The 17,390-nt window shown below is 39.4% G+C and overlaps 1 protein-coding gene across 1 annotated transcript in view; it reads right to left on the bottom strand.

Moving 5' to 3' along the window:
* The window catches only part of RTBDN (retbindin), a 431,720-nt gene that overhangs the window by 281,808 nt on the left and 132,522 nt on the right, over positions 1 to 17,390 (bottom strand). Inside the window, exon 2 of the mRNA XM_044084748.1 lies at positions 4,763 to 4,926. Within this exon, the coding sequence (XP_043940683.1) occupies positions 4,763 to 4,919 (157 nt within the window). The 5' untranslated portion in view covers positions 4,920 to 4,926. The remainder of the gene's footprint in view (positions 1 to 4,762; positions 4,927 to 17,390) is intronic.

Raw genomic sequence — 17,390 nt, 5'->3', positions numbered from 1 at the left:
GTTTGGTGCTTCCCTGACCATCTTCAAGTGCAATCTAGACCAATGGATGGGAAATTGCAAATTCACTTCTGGGGTGGCACCCATATCCCTTATGGACAGAGGAAGTCTGTAAAAATGATCAAAACTCCACTTGCTGACCCTTGTTATTTTTCCCCCATGGATAGAAAATTGAGTAAAAACTGGCTAGGCTTGTAAGGGCTCTTGAGCCATTAGCCTAGTAATCTCCTATATACTTACTCTGAGAGTACAGTTATGTATTGTTAGAGTTTTATAATTACTGACTTCGTAATATGTTTCCTAGGGAAACTCAAATTAAATCATGCGATAATACATGTTTGGTGCTCATATACTTACTCTGAGTGTACAGTTACGTATTGTTATAGTATTACAATTGCTGATCTTATAATCTGTCTTCTAGGGTAGCTCGGATTAAATTATGCAGTAAAACACAGGTTTGGGGCTCATAAACTTACTCAGAGTATTAGCTGAATCCAGCCCCCACGCAAGTACGGCAAGGTGCCAGGCCCAAAATGTAATCAATCCACGAAATAAGCCAGCCAGCACTCTTAATGGCTCTCACAATAATTAGAAACAAAAAAATGGTAAAAATTCCATAAAAATCTTAGTTTATTGTAACATTCAAGATAAAATAATAAATCCAAACACCAAAATGTGTATGAAGCATACCAGTTTCAGCTAACAGCCTTCATTCATCAGTGCTAATAAAATCCATCAAACCTTCACATATAAATTCTGAACCCAATCAGCCCACATGAACAAGGAAATCAGTTGTTCCTAATTGCTCATTAGTTGCAAAAAATTTTAAAAGGACACAGAACTTTACAAAAAATTATTATGCAACTTAAAATATAGTTGTCTCATATAACCTGTCATGAATGATGACAAAAAGTTTGAACATAAATTAATTCCATACAATATTTCAATAGTACTGCGGTGGTGGTGCTGCGGTAGCATTGTCGCCTCACAGTAAGATGTTGTCCTGTTTGATTCTCAAGCTAAAGCATCTTCTGTGTGAAGACATGCGTGAATGGGCGTACCTTCGTTGAAGGTTGTGTGTCAGGGCCGGCAACTCGGCACATAAAAATCTACTGCCAATCATTAGCGGACCGGAGTTCCGCTGTGGCGATTCCTAACCAGGAAAAGCTGAAAGACACAACAACAACAACCATATTTCAATATTAGTGTAGCTTTTATCCAATGACTCATTTATATCTTATGGTGTTTTTATTTTGAGGGGACATAAGGTCTGATCCACATAAATATTTCTACTACCAATATAAAAACGTTTTTTTTGATAAAGATATCCATAATTGCTCTTTGATGCCTGGAGAAAATAAAGCACCTAACCTAATTATCCACTTCCATTCCTTATAATTTAAAAGGGAATGTAATGCATCCTGAGGCATATTTCTTTGTGAAATCCTGTCAATAATCACAGGATGTGATACCCTTTTGCAGAAATATAAATTTGAAATTATTTTTTACAGACAAAGCACATACTGTTTCAGAATCACATGCATTCAGGTTTAGAGCTTCTTCCTTCATGCCTCCCATGAACAAGTATGTAGCTATGTTTCAAAATCTGGTCTTGAAAGATTTACTTTTTTTCACAAGGTTTACATACTCCTAGGTATTCAGATAATTTAACAAGTATTCAACGTTCAGCCTTGAAGCAACTTAGTAAAAATCAAAATATTGTTATCAATCAGGCTGATTAAGGGGGAGCAGTGGTAGTTTGGAACTGGGATATGTACAATAATGAGGCTGTCCAACAATTATTGGATCATCGGTATTATCAATTGATGCAACTTGATCCAGCTTCAATCTTCAAACAAGAAATTAATCAGTTTTTACTATCGGCATTTGAGGAAGGCATCATTTCAAGAGAAGTGAGATATCATTTGACGGTGGTAAACCCCACTACACAAATATTTTATATGGTACCAAAAATACATAAAAACTATCTTAAACCTCCGGGTAGGCCAATAGTTTCTGGTAGGGGTTCACTTACAGAACCCCATCCTCCTTTATGACTAATATTTGAAGCCATTATTGATACTTGTGCATTCGCGGATACAGGACTCAACTCAGTTCCTTAATATCATTAATGAAATGTAGATAGAACCAGGTTGGCTATTATGCACATTAGATGTCTCTGCTTTATATACAAACATCCCACATTGGGGTGGGGTAGTGGCACTTGACTACTGGCTTACCAAAGCTTCTATATACAGTCCTGGATTTAATCCTTTCTTGTTATATCTGATGGAGCATATACATGTGAAGAATGTTTTCTATTTTGGTGAGTCTTGTTATTTACAACTCAAGGGCACTGCGATGGGAGCTTCCTTTGCTCCCATCTATGCTGACTTGTTCATAGGTTACATAGAGGAACGGCTGATCTGTGATAGTAGACATTACATTTTTCTTGATGCCATGGATATATGGCATCGCTATCTAGATGACTGTTAGCTTATCTGGTGCTCTGATGTGATATATTTGCAGGAATTTGTACAATATCTCAATGAGAGTAAATGGGGAATTACTTTTACTGTGAACTATCATGCCCATACCATTACATTTTTGGATGTTCAGGTGACTGTTATGGAGGATGGAACATTGAACAGCTCTATATATATAGAAAATATCCTCAGTTTAATACTCTCTTGCATGCCACCAGTTGCCATCCGCAACATATGATTAAAAACATTCCACAATCTCAGTTTCTAAGGCTTAAGAGGATATGTTCAGCTAATGAAGATTTTGAGATGCAAGCCCAAGATATGGTGCTTAGGTTTCAAGACAGGGGGTTATCGAATGGGGACTGTTACATGAGCATTAATTGCGGTTCAAAAAAATCCGCAGAAAACAAACATTACAGTACCAAGTGAAATGTAAATTGCAAGGGTCACCTATTAGATTCCTTAGTGATTATGGGAGTAACAGTACTTTTCGCAAAAAATTATTCATCGACATTGGGATGTATTGCTTACAGATAATAAGCTTCAGGAAATTCTGACTGCTAGATGTCATTTCTCACATAGAAGAGGTAAGACTATGGGGAGCTGGTTTAATCATTATAAAAGAAATCAAATAAATAATGCAGTTGATACACAGGTTAGGGTGGATGGTAGGAAACATTTGGGAAGCCATCCTTGTGGGCACTGTAGTTTTTGTCAGTTTGTTCCTAAATTAAGCTCCTTTACCTCTCCCAATTGTTCAAAGGTATTTGATATTTTGATTTATGGCAATTGCAGTTCAGATTGAGTTATCTATATGGCAAAGTGTTCTTGTCCTGCATTTTATGTGGGGCAGACCTCACGTCCCTTTAAGTTAAGGATATCACAACATTTAAGTGATATTAGATGTGCTAGGTATACAAATGCTCTGCATAAACATTGTTTGAAACATTCTACTGCTAGGTTTTCCTTTACTATTATTGATAGGATTTCACAAAAAAATGCCTCAGGATGCATTAAATTCCCTTTTAAATTATAAGGAACAGAAGTGGATAATTAGGTTAGGTGCTTTTATTTTCTCCAGGTATCAGTGAGCAATTATTAATATCTTTATGAAAAAAATCTTTTTTATATTGGTAGTAGAAATATTTATGTGGATCAGACCTCATGTCCCTTCAAAATAAAAACACCATAAGATATAAATGAGTCATTGGATAAAAGCTACACTAATATTGAAATATGGTATGGAATTAATTTATTTTCAAACTTTTTGTCATCATTCATGACAGGTTATATGAGACAACTATGTTTTAAGTTGCATAATAATTTTTTGTAAAGTTCTGTGTCCTTTTAAAAATTCTTTTGCAACTAATGAGCAATTAGGAACAACTGATTTTCTTGTTCATGTGGGCTGATTGAGTTCAGTATTTATATGTGAAGGTTTGATGGATTTTATTAGCACTGATGAAGGCTGTTAGCTGAAACCGATGGATCTATATCGTATGCTCGAAGTTTGAAAACTTTGAACGTTAATTAATCGAAATTAAATGTTCGAAGTTTCAAACATCGAACATATGATAAAAAAAAGGGAACTTACCTGACTGGTGTAAGCAGGGGGGCAAGCCTCCCTGCACCCCCTGCACCCCCCACACCCCCGCTCTTTAAATATACCATCTCCAAGACCGCACTGTAGTGCGGTCTCGGATTTGATATATTTAAAAAGCGGGGGGTGTGGGGGTGCAGGAGGGATGGCCCCCCTGCCTACAACAGTTTGTTTTGGGGTTTTTTTTTTTCGTACTTATGTTTGAAGTTTTATAACTTCGAACATTTAAATTCAATTTTATGATGTTAGAAGTTATAAAACTTCAAACATACGTTATAGACCTGAAACCGGTATGCTTCATACACCTTTTGGTGTTTAGATTTATTATTTTTGCTTGAATGTTACAATAAACTAAGATTTTTATGGAATTTTTTTTTCCATTTTTTAGTTTCTAATTATTGTGAGAGCCCTTAAGAGTGCTGGCTGGCTAACTCTGAGAGTATAGTTGCATATTGTTAGAGTATTATAACTGCTGACTTCATACTGTGTCTTAGGGAAGCTTAAATTAAATTGTGCAGTAATACACAGATTTGGTGCTCATATACTTACTATGAGAGTATGACAGTTCAGTTATGTATTGTTAAGAGTAGTATGATTGCTGATTTTATATTGCGTGTCCTAGGGAGACTCAAATTAAACAATGCAGTAACACACACAGGTTTGGTGCTCATATACTTACTCTCAGAATATAGCAGGCATTCTTGTAACTGGGGTTCAGGGCCTGGAGAATCCTTGTGTTTTCCACCTGCCAGACAGTTAGTAGCTTGGCATGAGGCAATCACACAGAGAAATGCAAGGGTATGCCACATGATGAATGCTGCTGCTCTAGTCTCCATGTCTGACCTAGGAGAGATGCACCACAAAACATAAAAGTTAGCTAGACCTCACTCTGGTCCCATCATATCACAAAACATGCAACTGAAATGGCAAGTAGATGCAATCCAAATCTATCATAGGCTGCAGTGATCAGCAGTCTGACAGGTCCCTATGTCTCCTTCTTTTTGTAAAATAACACATAAAAACTGAGAACATTTTTTAAAAGTTTCCAGTCTGTTTTTTTCCCATAAGCTAGGTCCCTTGTGTCTGACAAACATGTATTCAATTAGGAGCCATGACATTTGATCGAATGCTCATTTGAGCATTTACAAATCAATGAATGTAACAGACCGAAAATGCATTTGACTAAATCGCAATTGATAAAGAACATTCTGCACAACAAATATACCGTAAAAAGTTTTTTTTGCACTCCAAATGTGACTTTGCCCTCCTAACTCCTTTTACTCATATATACTGATTCCACAGTTGCACATCCATGGAGAAGCGAAAGACAGAATACAATACACAGTGAACTGGTATTGATATACAAACACAAACATCTACAGATCTGGGAGTACAACATGATGACAGTCACTGCCGATCCACACATACTCTTCTAGATTCACATCCGTAATAACTGCTATGATCAGAAAACACCATCACATACTGTCTATAGACTTCTAGAGTTTTCTGTCAATTGTGATTCACTCAAATGAGTTTTCAGTCAGTTGAGTTTGACCATTTGCAAATCAGTCAAATGAGCCTTCATTCAAAAGTTATGGACCCAGTTCAATAACTGGACTGGTCTTTTCTGAGCCCCTATGGGTAAATTTTTTTACTTGGTAGCAGTTTTTGGAGGAAAGTAATGTCTTCCCTTTTGTCTCTGAAACAGAATCTTATTTGGAGTGTTAGCTACTCAAGTTTTGGGTGTTGCCAGTACTATCTGAAGAAGTCTCTGTCATTTCAACCCTACCTTCTCCTCATATTCCATTCATTATTTATGCCATCAGCAAAACTATACTTTGTGCTGTGAATTCCTGTAGACAAGACACACAAACTGTCATGTTACTGGGCTTGGGTGCTTTTTTACCTTTGTTTCATCACCCAAGCTGCGTATTACTCCACCATTAAGCCTCACTTTGGCACTCCATGCTGGCTTTACTTCATGTAGTACCTTTTTTAATGGCTGACATTTGTGGATTTTCCATCTATCTGTGGGCATAAAACAAACTTCATAAACATTTTCTCACTTTCCTCCATTAAGTAAAGCACTTTAGGAAGCTGTGTATGGGTAATAAATATGTATTACATGGTCACCCAAATTCCAAACTAAAAAAGCACTTTGGAGCAAGGTGTGTGTTAAACACTGTGAACATTTGTCATTATTTACATCACTTCCCACTCTAAACCACATGGCATTACACAAAACAGTTCATATGAAGAATACAGCACAAAATTTACCTAACACCCCTCACCCATACTAAATAGAGTGTTGAGTATAACTTATAAGTCAGATGACCAGTACTGCATAAAGTCTATTTATTTATTTTGTTTTTGTTTACTGGGAAAGTCCAAATGGGTTTAGCAAAATACCTTTTCAGCAGGGCCCGAGGAGCAAAGTTCCAGAGATTATTGTTTTATAAAAATCAGCAAGATTTCTCAAGTATGTAGGTATTTACAGAGTAAATGATTTGTAAACACAGTGCATAAAGTTGTACAGTACATAAATATTTAAACAGTGTCTGTATATTTACAAGCATATCATCACATATATAGGATCATATATCTTATTTGCAAGGTGACCTTATGAGTCTAACTCAGCTGAGGTGTAGATAGGTTTCCATTTGGAGGTGTAGCAGGGAGTGAAAGAAAAAATAGCATACAAGAATATAAACCATACATGAGGAAAAGAAAGAGATAACAGTCTTCTTAGAGGCGTTATGTTGGTGGTTTGAATTCACAGCCCCAATTTTTAGAGAAAGAGCAAGAAAAATATAGGATGTGTTCTGGTTTTATCTGATGTGTGCAAAAGCAATTCAGTTAAAAAAGCACGATAATAGGGGTGGCGGAAAGGAACCAGGCAGTGGACTAAGAGAACTGTTCATAGGTTCATAGGTTCATAGGCTGGTACTAGGCTAACTGCCTTTGCAGGCCATTTTTAAGCCTAGCCACTTACCCCATGTGAGAATCAAACCCTGCACCTTCTGTTTGTAAGGCAAACACCTTAACCATTATGCCATCCTCCCACCAATTGGGATTAAAGGTATAGAGTACCTTGTTGTTACAAGATTATGACTATAGAATGTTGAATAGTAACAGAGGTGCAGGCAGAAAGACGGGTAAGAAGGAGTGGATATGAAAAATGTAGCCATAGTGTGAAGGCAGGAAGAGAATGACTAGGCAGAGACTAGAAATAGAGGTAAGAAGAGAGGTGGGTAATAGAAGAGCTGGGTGGGTGGGAGGGAGCAGCGTCTTGAGTTAAGAAAACATATGTTCTTCCAGAATCTGGTTGAGAGACCTGTCAATCACTCCCACAGGACTCCTCCTGCAATTAGTCCCTACTCTCCTCCCCCACTAGGAATGCATAGCACAGAAGTTATATAAAAGCCTGTATTCACTGATATCTGATTGTTTTCCAGCCCACAACTCCTCCTAAGAGTAGCTAACAGGTCTCTTCCTGCTTCGCGCCCCACCCTGCCCCCAATTCCCACCCACCCCCAGTGGTCCTACCTTTATTAGAACAAACCCCTCCCATCATTTTTACCATCAACCACAACACTACTCACAACTCTAAATCCACCATCTTCCCTCTACTACCCCTCCTCTTCTGATAACATGAATAAGCATACCATACTTATACTGTTTGCATACCCTCTCCTTGCATATCTTACATCTTACCAAAACTCCATTATACCCCCACTCAACCACTTCCAATGTACAACTATTCACTCCATCACTCATGACTCACCCTCACTCTGCTCCTCTCCCACCAACTCAAGAACCATACCGATGCATCCCCCACATATTCTATCAACTAAAATACTAAAACTAAATGCATCCCTACAAGTTAAATAACCCTCCAACCACATCTGTTACCAACTGCACCCAATCAAAAAGTTTCCCTAAAATGCAAACTCTTTCACAAACTGATAAAACTAATAACCTCATGCATATCAAAACTTGCCCTCAGTGGATACATCCACCCCAACTCTGGCACCTCCATCTCCAACACCACTTCTAATAATCAAACTAACAACCACATCTCCCAAATCCCAGCCAGTAGAAAACCAAATGATCTCCTTCTGCTAAGCCTAAATATCAGAAGTATAGCTAACAATGTCTGTGAACTCCATGCCACCATAGACTTATACTCCCCAGATATAATCATCCTGACAGAAACTTGGCTAAAACCTCAGATTACAAGTGAGCAAATCCTCCCTAATGGTTAAAACATACTACTGACCAACTAAACAAGAAAGGAGGTGGTATAGCTATAATATTTAAACAGCATCTAAACATCCAGAGTCTAAACTCATCATCTCCCCAAATTGCCAATGAAGAAATAATATATACCAACCTGAAAATAAACCAAAATAAAACCATCAACATAACAGGATGGTACTTCCCACCTGGCCAGAATATCTCTCCACTAGAAAACCTCCTAAGCTGGACTACACACCATCTCCCTCAAGAGACCATCATTTTAGGTGACTTCAATATTGATTGGCAACCCTGTTGCGGCAACCATCCAACCCAGCATCTAAACTTTCATGGCTTCACCCAACTAGTCCAGTCACCAACCAGAATAAATAAAAACTCCAACAAGCACACTACCCTGGATTGGATACTAGTCAGCAAGATTCCCCAGTCCTATATAGCAGGCTGTCTATCAGATAGCCTCAGTGATCATTCCCCAACATTCCTACTCATAAAACACCTATACCAAGTTAAACCGGTCATCCACTGTCAAATACGTAAAAAACTACACTTTAACCCAATCACATTCATCTCATCTCTTAAAGAATGTAACTGGCACCCTCTAAATTACCTCAGCCTAGATGACGCAGTCCAGTTTTTCAATACTACCTTCCTAAGCATCCTAAATAACCATGCCCCCATAAGACTTACCAGAACCAAAGCCCAACCCTCCCCATGGCTGCAGAAAACCACTAGGTCAGAAATGAAAAACTGAGCTAAAGCCTGGGAACACTGGCGCAAAACCAAAACCTGCTCAGGTAGACATAAATTTGTAGAACTATGCAATAAAGTCAAAAAGCTAATAAAACAGGATAAATTCCAGTACTACCAGTCTGCCCTAGACTCCTCCCAACACAACCCCAAACAGTTCTGGTCCTCCATAAACTCCATCCTCCACCCAGGTAAAGTCAATAGCCCTCCTCCTAACATCCCTCACTCCTCCAAAAATATTGCTACCTCATTCAACAAACACTTCACACAAACCGTACTATCACTAGCTAGACAACACAACCCCTCTCCCTACACCCCACACCTTCACCCAGTAATCTCCCCACACTCTTCTCATTTTCTCCCATTCCTACCTCCAACATAAGAAAACTCTTAACTAAACTTAAACCCACAAAATTAGCAGTAGACAACCTCCCAAGTGAATTCCTACAAATTGCAGCTGACGCCCTAGCCTACCCAGTATCCATCTTGATTAACCAATTTCTGTCAGAATGCTACGTCCCTACACTATGGAAAATATCACACATCATTCCCCTCCACAGAGGCGGCCCCTCCACAGATCTAACCAACTACTGCCCCAAAGCGATTCTATCTCCACTCTCCAAAATACTAGAGAGATGCATTCACTCTCAAATCTCAGACTACCTCCTTACTAACAACCTCCTTTCTAATACTCAACATGGTTTCTGACCAAACCATAGCATCACCACTGCCTTACTCTCTTTTACTAACACTATCCTTCACCATAAAAACAATGGCCATCTCTCCTCTGCTACTTTCCTAGACCTATCTAAAGCATCTGACATGGTCCCACTCAAACAACTCCTCTCTGTACTCAATAACCTATCATTCTCTCAATCAGTCACCAATTGGTTTCAAAGTTACCTGTCTGATCACCAGCATTCGGTTGTATGGCAAAATGATCTCCACAACTACCTGTCTCTATTGGTGTTCCCCCAGGATCCATCCTTGGACCCCTACTCTTCTCTATTTTCACCAATAATCTAGCCTCTGCCACCAAACATGGCACACTCATACAATATGCAGATGACTCAACCATCATCTGCTCCGCCCAGTCCCTACCTGAACTGCAAAAGGTCACACAGCATGCTTTTCCTCTGTTGAAACTTGGCTATCCGATGCCCAGTTAATACTCAACCCAAACAAAACTAAACTCCTCATCTTCTAACCCACCAAACATACTCAAAACAACTCTCACTTTAACATCACAGCAAAAGACAACACCACTATCCACCCAACAGATCACGCCAAATTGCTAGGAGTTGAAATAGACAACAATCTCAAATTTGACATTCACATATCCATGACCATAAACAAAGTCCACCAAAAACTAGGAGCCTTATACAGAAATAAGCAACTCCTCACCAAAGCAGCTAGGATTTCAGTTGCAAATTTGCACCTTATCTCCACCCTACTTTATGCCTCTCCAATATATACCAACCTAAGTCAATGCGATCTAAATAAACTCGAGACCTGCTACAACAAAATCGCCAAATTCGCCACCGGGGCATCCTACCACAGTCACCACTGTCTCTCACTTACTATACTAGGCTGGCTACTCCCTCACCTCCTTCAATGTTATCAACTCACACTCGCCCACAAACTGGTTAACCATCCTCTAAAGGTCCCATCCCTCCAGTATCTACTCCAACCCTATCTCACCACCAGACCACTACGGTCCAGCAACAAAAATCAATTACAGGTTACTAGAGCCAATAACACTGCTGGAGAAGCACTATTCTCCAGCGCTATAGCCAAATTATGGAACATCTCCCCCCCCACAATAACCTCTCTACCATCATGCACCCAGTTCAAAGCATTACTTAAAGCGCACCTAAAAACATGCTGGCTATGCCCTTGTAACTCTCCCCTCTAACTTCTCCCACTCCATCTACCCTCTACCTCTCTTCCACCCCACAAACTACCTTTGCTACAGCAAGCTCTGATACTTCCATGCCTATCTATTTATTATATGGCAGTAACTTCTTATTGTAACAATTGTTAATATCTGCTATGACTTTGTGGATAGAACAGATGCTAGTTATCTTCTGAATGTAATATGTTCTTCATCTGTAACTATGTTTGTAATTTTTTAATTGCTAGGATTCTTAATCTGTAAATATGTCTGTAATATTTTAATTTGTGGAGCTTTTCTCCCCGGGCCTCTGCTGAAAATGGACCTGCGGCCAGTTGGACTTTTCCGGTCAACAAATGTAAATAAATAATAAATAAATAAATATGTGAGAGTGAAAGTGAAATGGGAGAGGGGGGGGGGGGAAGAGCACCTGGGGTTGGGAGTAGGTTGGATAAGTTGTAAGCTATGTACACAGAGTTAGACTAGTGGTGAGAGTAGTCTGCAGTAACAAATAGAGGGGTATTTCTTCCCTCCCCATACAGGAACGTACATCTTTACATTATTCTGAGAAGTGCGCATGTCTGCCACTTTGGGTAAGCATGTGTGTTTATGTGTGTTTATATATGTGTCTGTGAAACCAGTATATACAGTGGATATAAAAAGTATACACAGCCCTGTAAAAATGCCAGGTTTTTGTGATATAAAAACAATGACACCACAATAAATCATTTCAAAACTTTTCCCACCTTTAATGTGACCTATAACCTATACAATTAAATTGAAAAACAAACAAATCTGTTAGGAGACAAAATAAAAAAAAATAAAAAATGTACAATAAGCTGGTTGCATAAGTGTGCACACCCTTAAACTAATACTTTATTGAAGCACCTTTTGATTTAATTACAGCATTCAGTCTTCTTGGGTGCACATCTGCCATCAATTAAAGAGACTCTGATTAACCCCAAATAAAGTTCAGCTGTCCTAGAAGGATTTTCCTGACATTTACTCAGTTGCCTGCTACAGTCATGGTTCACAGAGAGCTTACAATGCATCAAAGGGATCTCATTGTTGAAAGGTATCAGTCAGGAGAAGGGTACAAAAAAATATTAACAGCATTGGATATACCATGGAACACAGTGAAGACAGTCATCAAAAAGTGGAGAAAATATGGGACACCAGTGACGTTGCAAAGAACCGGACATCCCTCCAAAATTGATGAAAAGACAAGACAAAAACTGGTCAGGGAGGCTGCCAAGAGACCTACAGCAACACTGAAGGAACTGCAGGAATTTCTGGAAAGTACTGGTTGTGTACTACATGTGACAACAATCTCCCGTATTCTCCATATGTCTGGGCTATGAGGTAGGGTTGCAAGATAGAAGCCTTTTCTTACACAGAAAGACATCCAGGCCTGGCTAAAATTTGCAAAACAATACAGCAAGTCTCCCAAAAGCATGTGGTAAAATGTGTTATGGTCTGATGAGACCAAGGTTGAACTTTCTGGCCACAATTCCAAAAGGTGCATTTGGGGCAAAAACAACACTTCATATCACCAACACTTCACATCACCAAAAGAACACCATCCCCACGGTGAAGCATGGTGGTGGCAGTATCATGCTTTGTGGTTGCTTTTCTTCAGCTGGAACTGGGGTTTTAGTCAAGGTGGAGGGAATTATGAACAGTTCCATATATCATTTGCTTTTTGCCCAAAACCTTCAGGCTTCTGCTAGAAAGCTGAAGATGAAGAGGAATTTCAAGTTTCAACATGACAATGACCCCACGCATGCATCCAAATCAACAAAAGAATGGCTTCACCAGAAGAAAATTAAAGTTTTGGAATGGCCCAGCCAAAGCCCAGACCTAAATCCAATAGAAAATCTGTGGGGTGACCTGAAGAGGGCTGTGCACAAGAGATGCCCTGGCAATCTGATAGATTTGGGGCACTTTTGCAAGGAATAGTGGGCAAATATTGCCAAGTCAAGATGTGCCATGGTGATAGACTCCTACCCAAGAAGACTGAATGCTGTAATTAAATCAAAAGGTGCTTCAACAAAGTATTAGTTTAAGGGCGTGACACTTATGCAACCAGCTTATTGCACGTTTTTTTATTTTTTATATTTTTTCTCCTAAAAGATTTGTTTGTTTTTCATTTGAATTGTACAGGTTATAGGTCACATTAAAGGTTGGAAAACTTTTGAAATGATTTATTGTGGTCTCATTTTTTATACCCCAAAAACCTGGCATTTTAACACAGGTGTGTACACTTTTTATATCCACTGTATAATTCATGTTTCTCCGCCTCTCAATGAAACATAATGGCACACAGTTCTCCTTTTATCCTCAGGATTGTAAAGAAGTGAGGGATATGTTGCAAATGAAATATATATTAGGGATGACATTTTTGGGCAAGAAAAATACAGATATTAAACCACAATGAAAAATCTGTTCCTTTCCCCTGCCTTTGTTTATAGCAGAAGGTGGACAGTTTGTTTATTGCAGTTTTATGTACTATGTAATGCATAAAGCAACAGCAAGATATTGCACATCTTGTGTAAAAAATAGGCCCAGCAAAACATCTGAATATCTAGTTAAAAAGTCGTATGATATAACAAGAGGTAATGGACAGAAAACAACAGCATCCCCTTCCCTTATGTATTCTAAAGTACTGTGTGACACTTCATTACACTCTGATTGGCCTAATGAGGGCTAAGTAAAGGGGGACCATGACATTCCTAGATCTTGACACAGTTCTATAGTTTATAAGCCACGCAATATAGAAGGACTTTCTTATGGCGGTGGACACTTGTTTGTCGAAAGTTAGGTCACTGTCCACATAAGTTCCTAAATCACAAAAAAAAGTGCCATTCTTAGAGGTGTATTTCAGTGTGGTAGTTCTCCAGGGTAGATGAATTCCCAAGCACTACAATAATGCATTTTTTTGGCATTTAGTTTTAGTTCATGATTTTGGCATCAGTTATTTATTTGGGACAAGCTTTCCTGCAGGATGACTAAGTCATCGGGGACCAAATGACTGATTTACTTCTGAAAAGTAGATGCCAAACAGGAAAGGTCCCAGCACAGACCCTGGGGGATGGCACTGGTGGCATTTATCCTTGTGGAGGTAACTTCCCCTATATTGAGGTAACTTCCCCAATATTAATTTCCTGCATCTGTGAGACAGTTGGCAACCCATTGGGTGACATATGGGTTATTCCCAGTTTCTTTAGCATTTCTACTATGTGTAAGTGGGGGGATGTCTCAAAAGCTTTGGCCAGGTTGAGGTATATGGTGAAACAATATATTGGTATACTCCAGGCATTATAGAGAATTCAGAGTTTAAACCTGAACTGAACAGCACTGTGCTATACCCACCCTGTAAAACATGTTTAGATAAAAATTCAGAAAACAGCATTTATGCTTTGCTTCCTGCACTTGCTTTGATGATGAATTACTAACATCCACTTCACTTACAAATGTAATAAGGTTTAAAATTCTCTGATCTACTGTTCTCTCCATTTTCCTATATAAAAAAGATGTACATAAATATTGTGGCGTATAAAGAACTCAAAGTTTTACTGTTTTCTTACACATTGCAGGGTATCTGACATTTGTATCCAGGTGAACAAGGTGGTGTACATTAGGCATAAATTCAGTCGCACTGCAGCTACAGTGCTTTCCACTTCTTTTCTGATAAACAGATTTCTTGTTAAACAGAATTTTTATGCAACAGCTCTTTTAAATTCAGATCTCTCTATAATAAATATGTGGTCTAGGACGTACTGCTTCTGCCAGTTTCTTGTTGCTAAGTGATACTAGTTGCATAAAATAACATCTTCAACCAATTGGCTGTTTCTTTTAAACATAGTAACCAAAGGTGGCTCATTTCCATTATCCAGGTTAAACTAACAGTCACTAATGTTGCCTTTAACATTATCAAGTGTGTGAAGATAGGTGAAGGCTGCCAGCCTAGCCAGATAGTATTTTGTAGATAATTCTGTCATTTGTAAATATTAATATAAGCCACAGGCTTGTTCTCTTAAATGGGAAAACTGGTGTTAAATGTAAATGTCTTTTGGCTTTTCCCGGTTAGGGGTCGCCACAGCAGAACTCTGGTCCGCTAATGATTGGCAGTTAATTTTTACGGTGCAGAGTTGCCAGCCCGACGCCCAACCTTCAAAGAAGGCACACCCATTCACGCACACACCTACCTGCACATCTTTATATGTCATTCGACCATGGGGAGGACATGCAGACTCCACACAGAAGGTGCTCCAGCCAAAAACCGAACAGGAGAACCTCTTGCTGTGAGGCGACAACGCTAACCATTGCACCACCACCACCATTGGAACTGCAGAAATGTAACAACAGTGCACTCTGCTGTAACAAAGCTGATAAGTCAATTCTTTGATGTCAAAATTCGGAGCCGAGATGTTTAGAGGGAAGCATCCTGCCTATTGTTTTGAGACCAGAGTTAATGGCTAGAATTTGCATGTATAATTTCTTTTATTGCCCTGGCTTCCTGACCAGCTGCAAGATCAAAAGAGTTATTAACCTCTGAGTTCCTGTTAGCCTGGAAACCAGAAAGAAATTATGCATCTGAAATGAATCAGTGGTACTGTGTTTTCAATTTAAGGACAGAAAGAATAACAACATTAGAACATTTGTCTTGAGAATATCCAGCATCACCAGCACTGCCTGTAACTATATGTAAGTAGGATCTTAGACTTTAGTGTTTCTCTTAGATATAGCTAGGAAGTAGGAAGATTAGACTAGTTTATTTTTCTGTGATGTCAGAACTTTTCTTTTGTTTTATTTTAAGTATTTCTCTGTGATCTTTGTGTGCTCTTAAGGGAAATTGTACTTTACTGTATGTGTATTTATTATCCTTTCGCTATATGGACGCCCCTCACTGGTGTTAGTGGTGAGGACTGAGGCTCCTTTGGTTGCTGGCCTAGTGCATGAGCATCACATATTAATTGTTTTCACATATTAATTGTTTGGCAGTGGTGGGATATCTACACCACATATTAATTGGTTGGCAAATACTAACTGGCTTGTAGTGGTGTGGGTAGAGTGAATTCCTGTAGCTTGTGTACAGTGATCACTGAAGGTGTTTTTGTACTCCAAATCAGCCACGCAGTGAATACTCAGAGTTCAGATCACAATTGTTTTATTTCTTTTGTTAGTTTAGTTAGTCAGGGAGAGCAGGCAGCATGTCAGCAGAGGAGTACGGAAAGCTGACAAGGAGCCAGCTGGATGAGATATGCCAGATTAGGGGACTGGTGCATGGAAACCTGACTAAAGCAGACATGATTTCAGCTTTGGTCACAGCTGCATCAGAAAATAACAACCTGGAGGATGATCAGACTGGCCGTGGAGATGTACAACACTCAGAGAATGGACAGCTCAACCCTTCTGCATAGGACTTAAAAATCCATCTGGAGCTAAAGAGATTTGAGTTGGAGGTCAAGCATTTGGAAATAGAAGCAGCTGAGAGACTGAGGTGTCTAGAGTGTGAGGACAATGAGAAACTGTGATGGTTGCAGGCTGTGGAGAATGAGAAACTGCTATGCCTGGAAGCTGAGAAAAAGGGACAGCAGAGGCAGCATGAATGGGAGATGCTGACTCTTTGCCAGAGTCATGGAGGTAATGGGGAAGGGAGTAACCAGACCCCAGAAGCACAAAAGGTCAGTAAATTACTTCCGTAATTTAAAGAGAGGGATAATTTTGATAGTTTCATTCATATGTTTGAGGGGGTATGTAAACAATATGATGTTGATCAAAGGCTCTGGGCATGGTTCCTCACCCCCTTACTTCATGGCAAAGCTGTAACCGTGTTGTCTAAAATGTCAGACGTTGAGTGTTTTAATTACACTGTTGTTAAGAATTGCTTGTTAGAATGTTTTAAGCTAACACCTGAAACATATAGGAAAAGGTTTTGTGAACATAGAAGCAAGGCAGATGAAAGTGTGTGTGAATATGTTGCTGAACTGAGCACTTATTTTCATAGGTGGGTGAGTGGATGTCAGGTCACCACTTTTGAAGGGCTGGCAGACCTTTTGGTGAGGGAACAAGCCCTTAGCACTTTGCCTGAGGACATGAGGATCTGGTTAGCTAATAGACAATGTGCTACTTCAGATGAGTTGGGGAAGAAGGGATACCTATACCTAGTAAGCAGGGCATCCCTGCACAGGAAAGGGGCTCTCAGTACTGCTCATGGATCTAAAGGAACCCATGGTGGGAAGCACAGACTGCCCAAATAGAATCTGCCAGTAGCAAGGGAAGCCACTAGTCCAGGTACACATCCAGGACCTAAGGTTAAATGTTTTGAATGCAACCAGTGGGGCCATGTGGCATAAAGATGTCCACAGAGGCAAGGTGGGGAACAAAAGGTGAGAGATCCAGTAAG

This window comes from Protopterus annectens, chromosome 9.part0 (assembly GCF_019279795.1).
Source record: "Protopterus annectens isolate FY-2018-M chromosome 9.part0, PAN1.0, whole genome shotgun sequence".
In the NCBI taxonomy this organism is placed as follows: domain Eukaryota; kingdom Metazoa; phylum Chordata; order Ceratodontiformes; family Protopteridae; genus Protopterus; species Protopterus annectens.
Note: the sequence above shows the minus strand (reverse complement) of the source record. Positions and strands in the feature narration are given on the sequence as shown.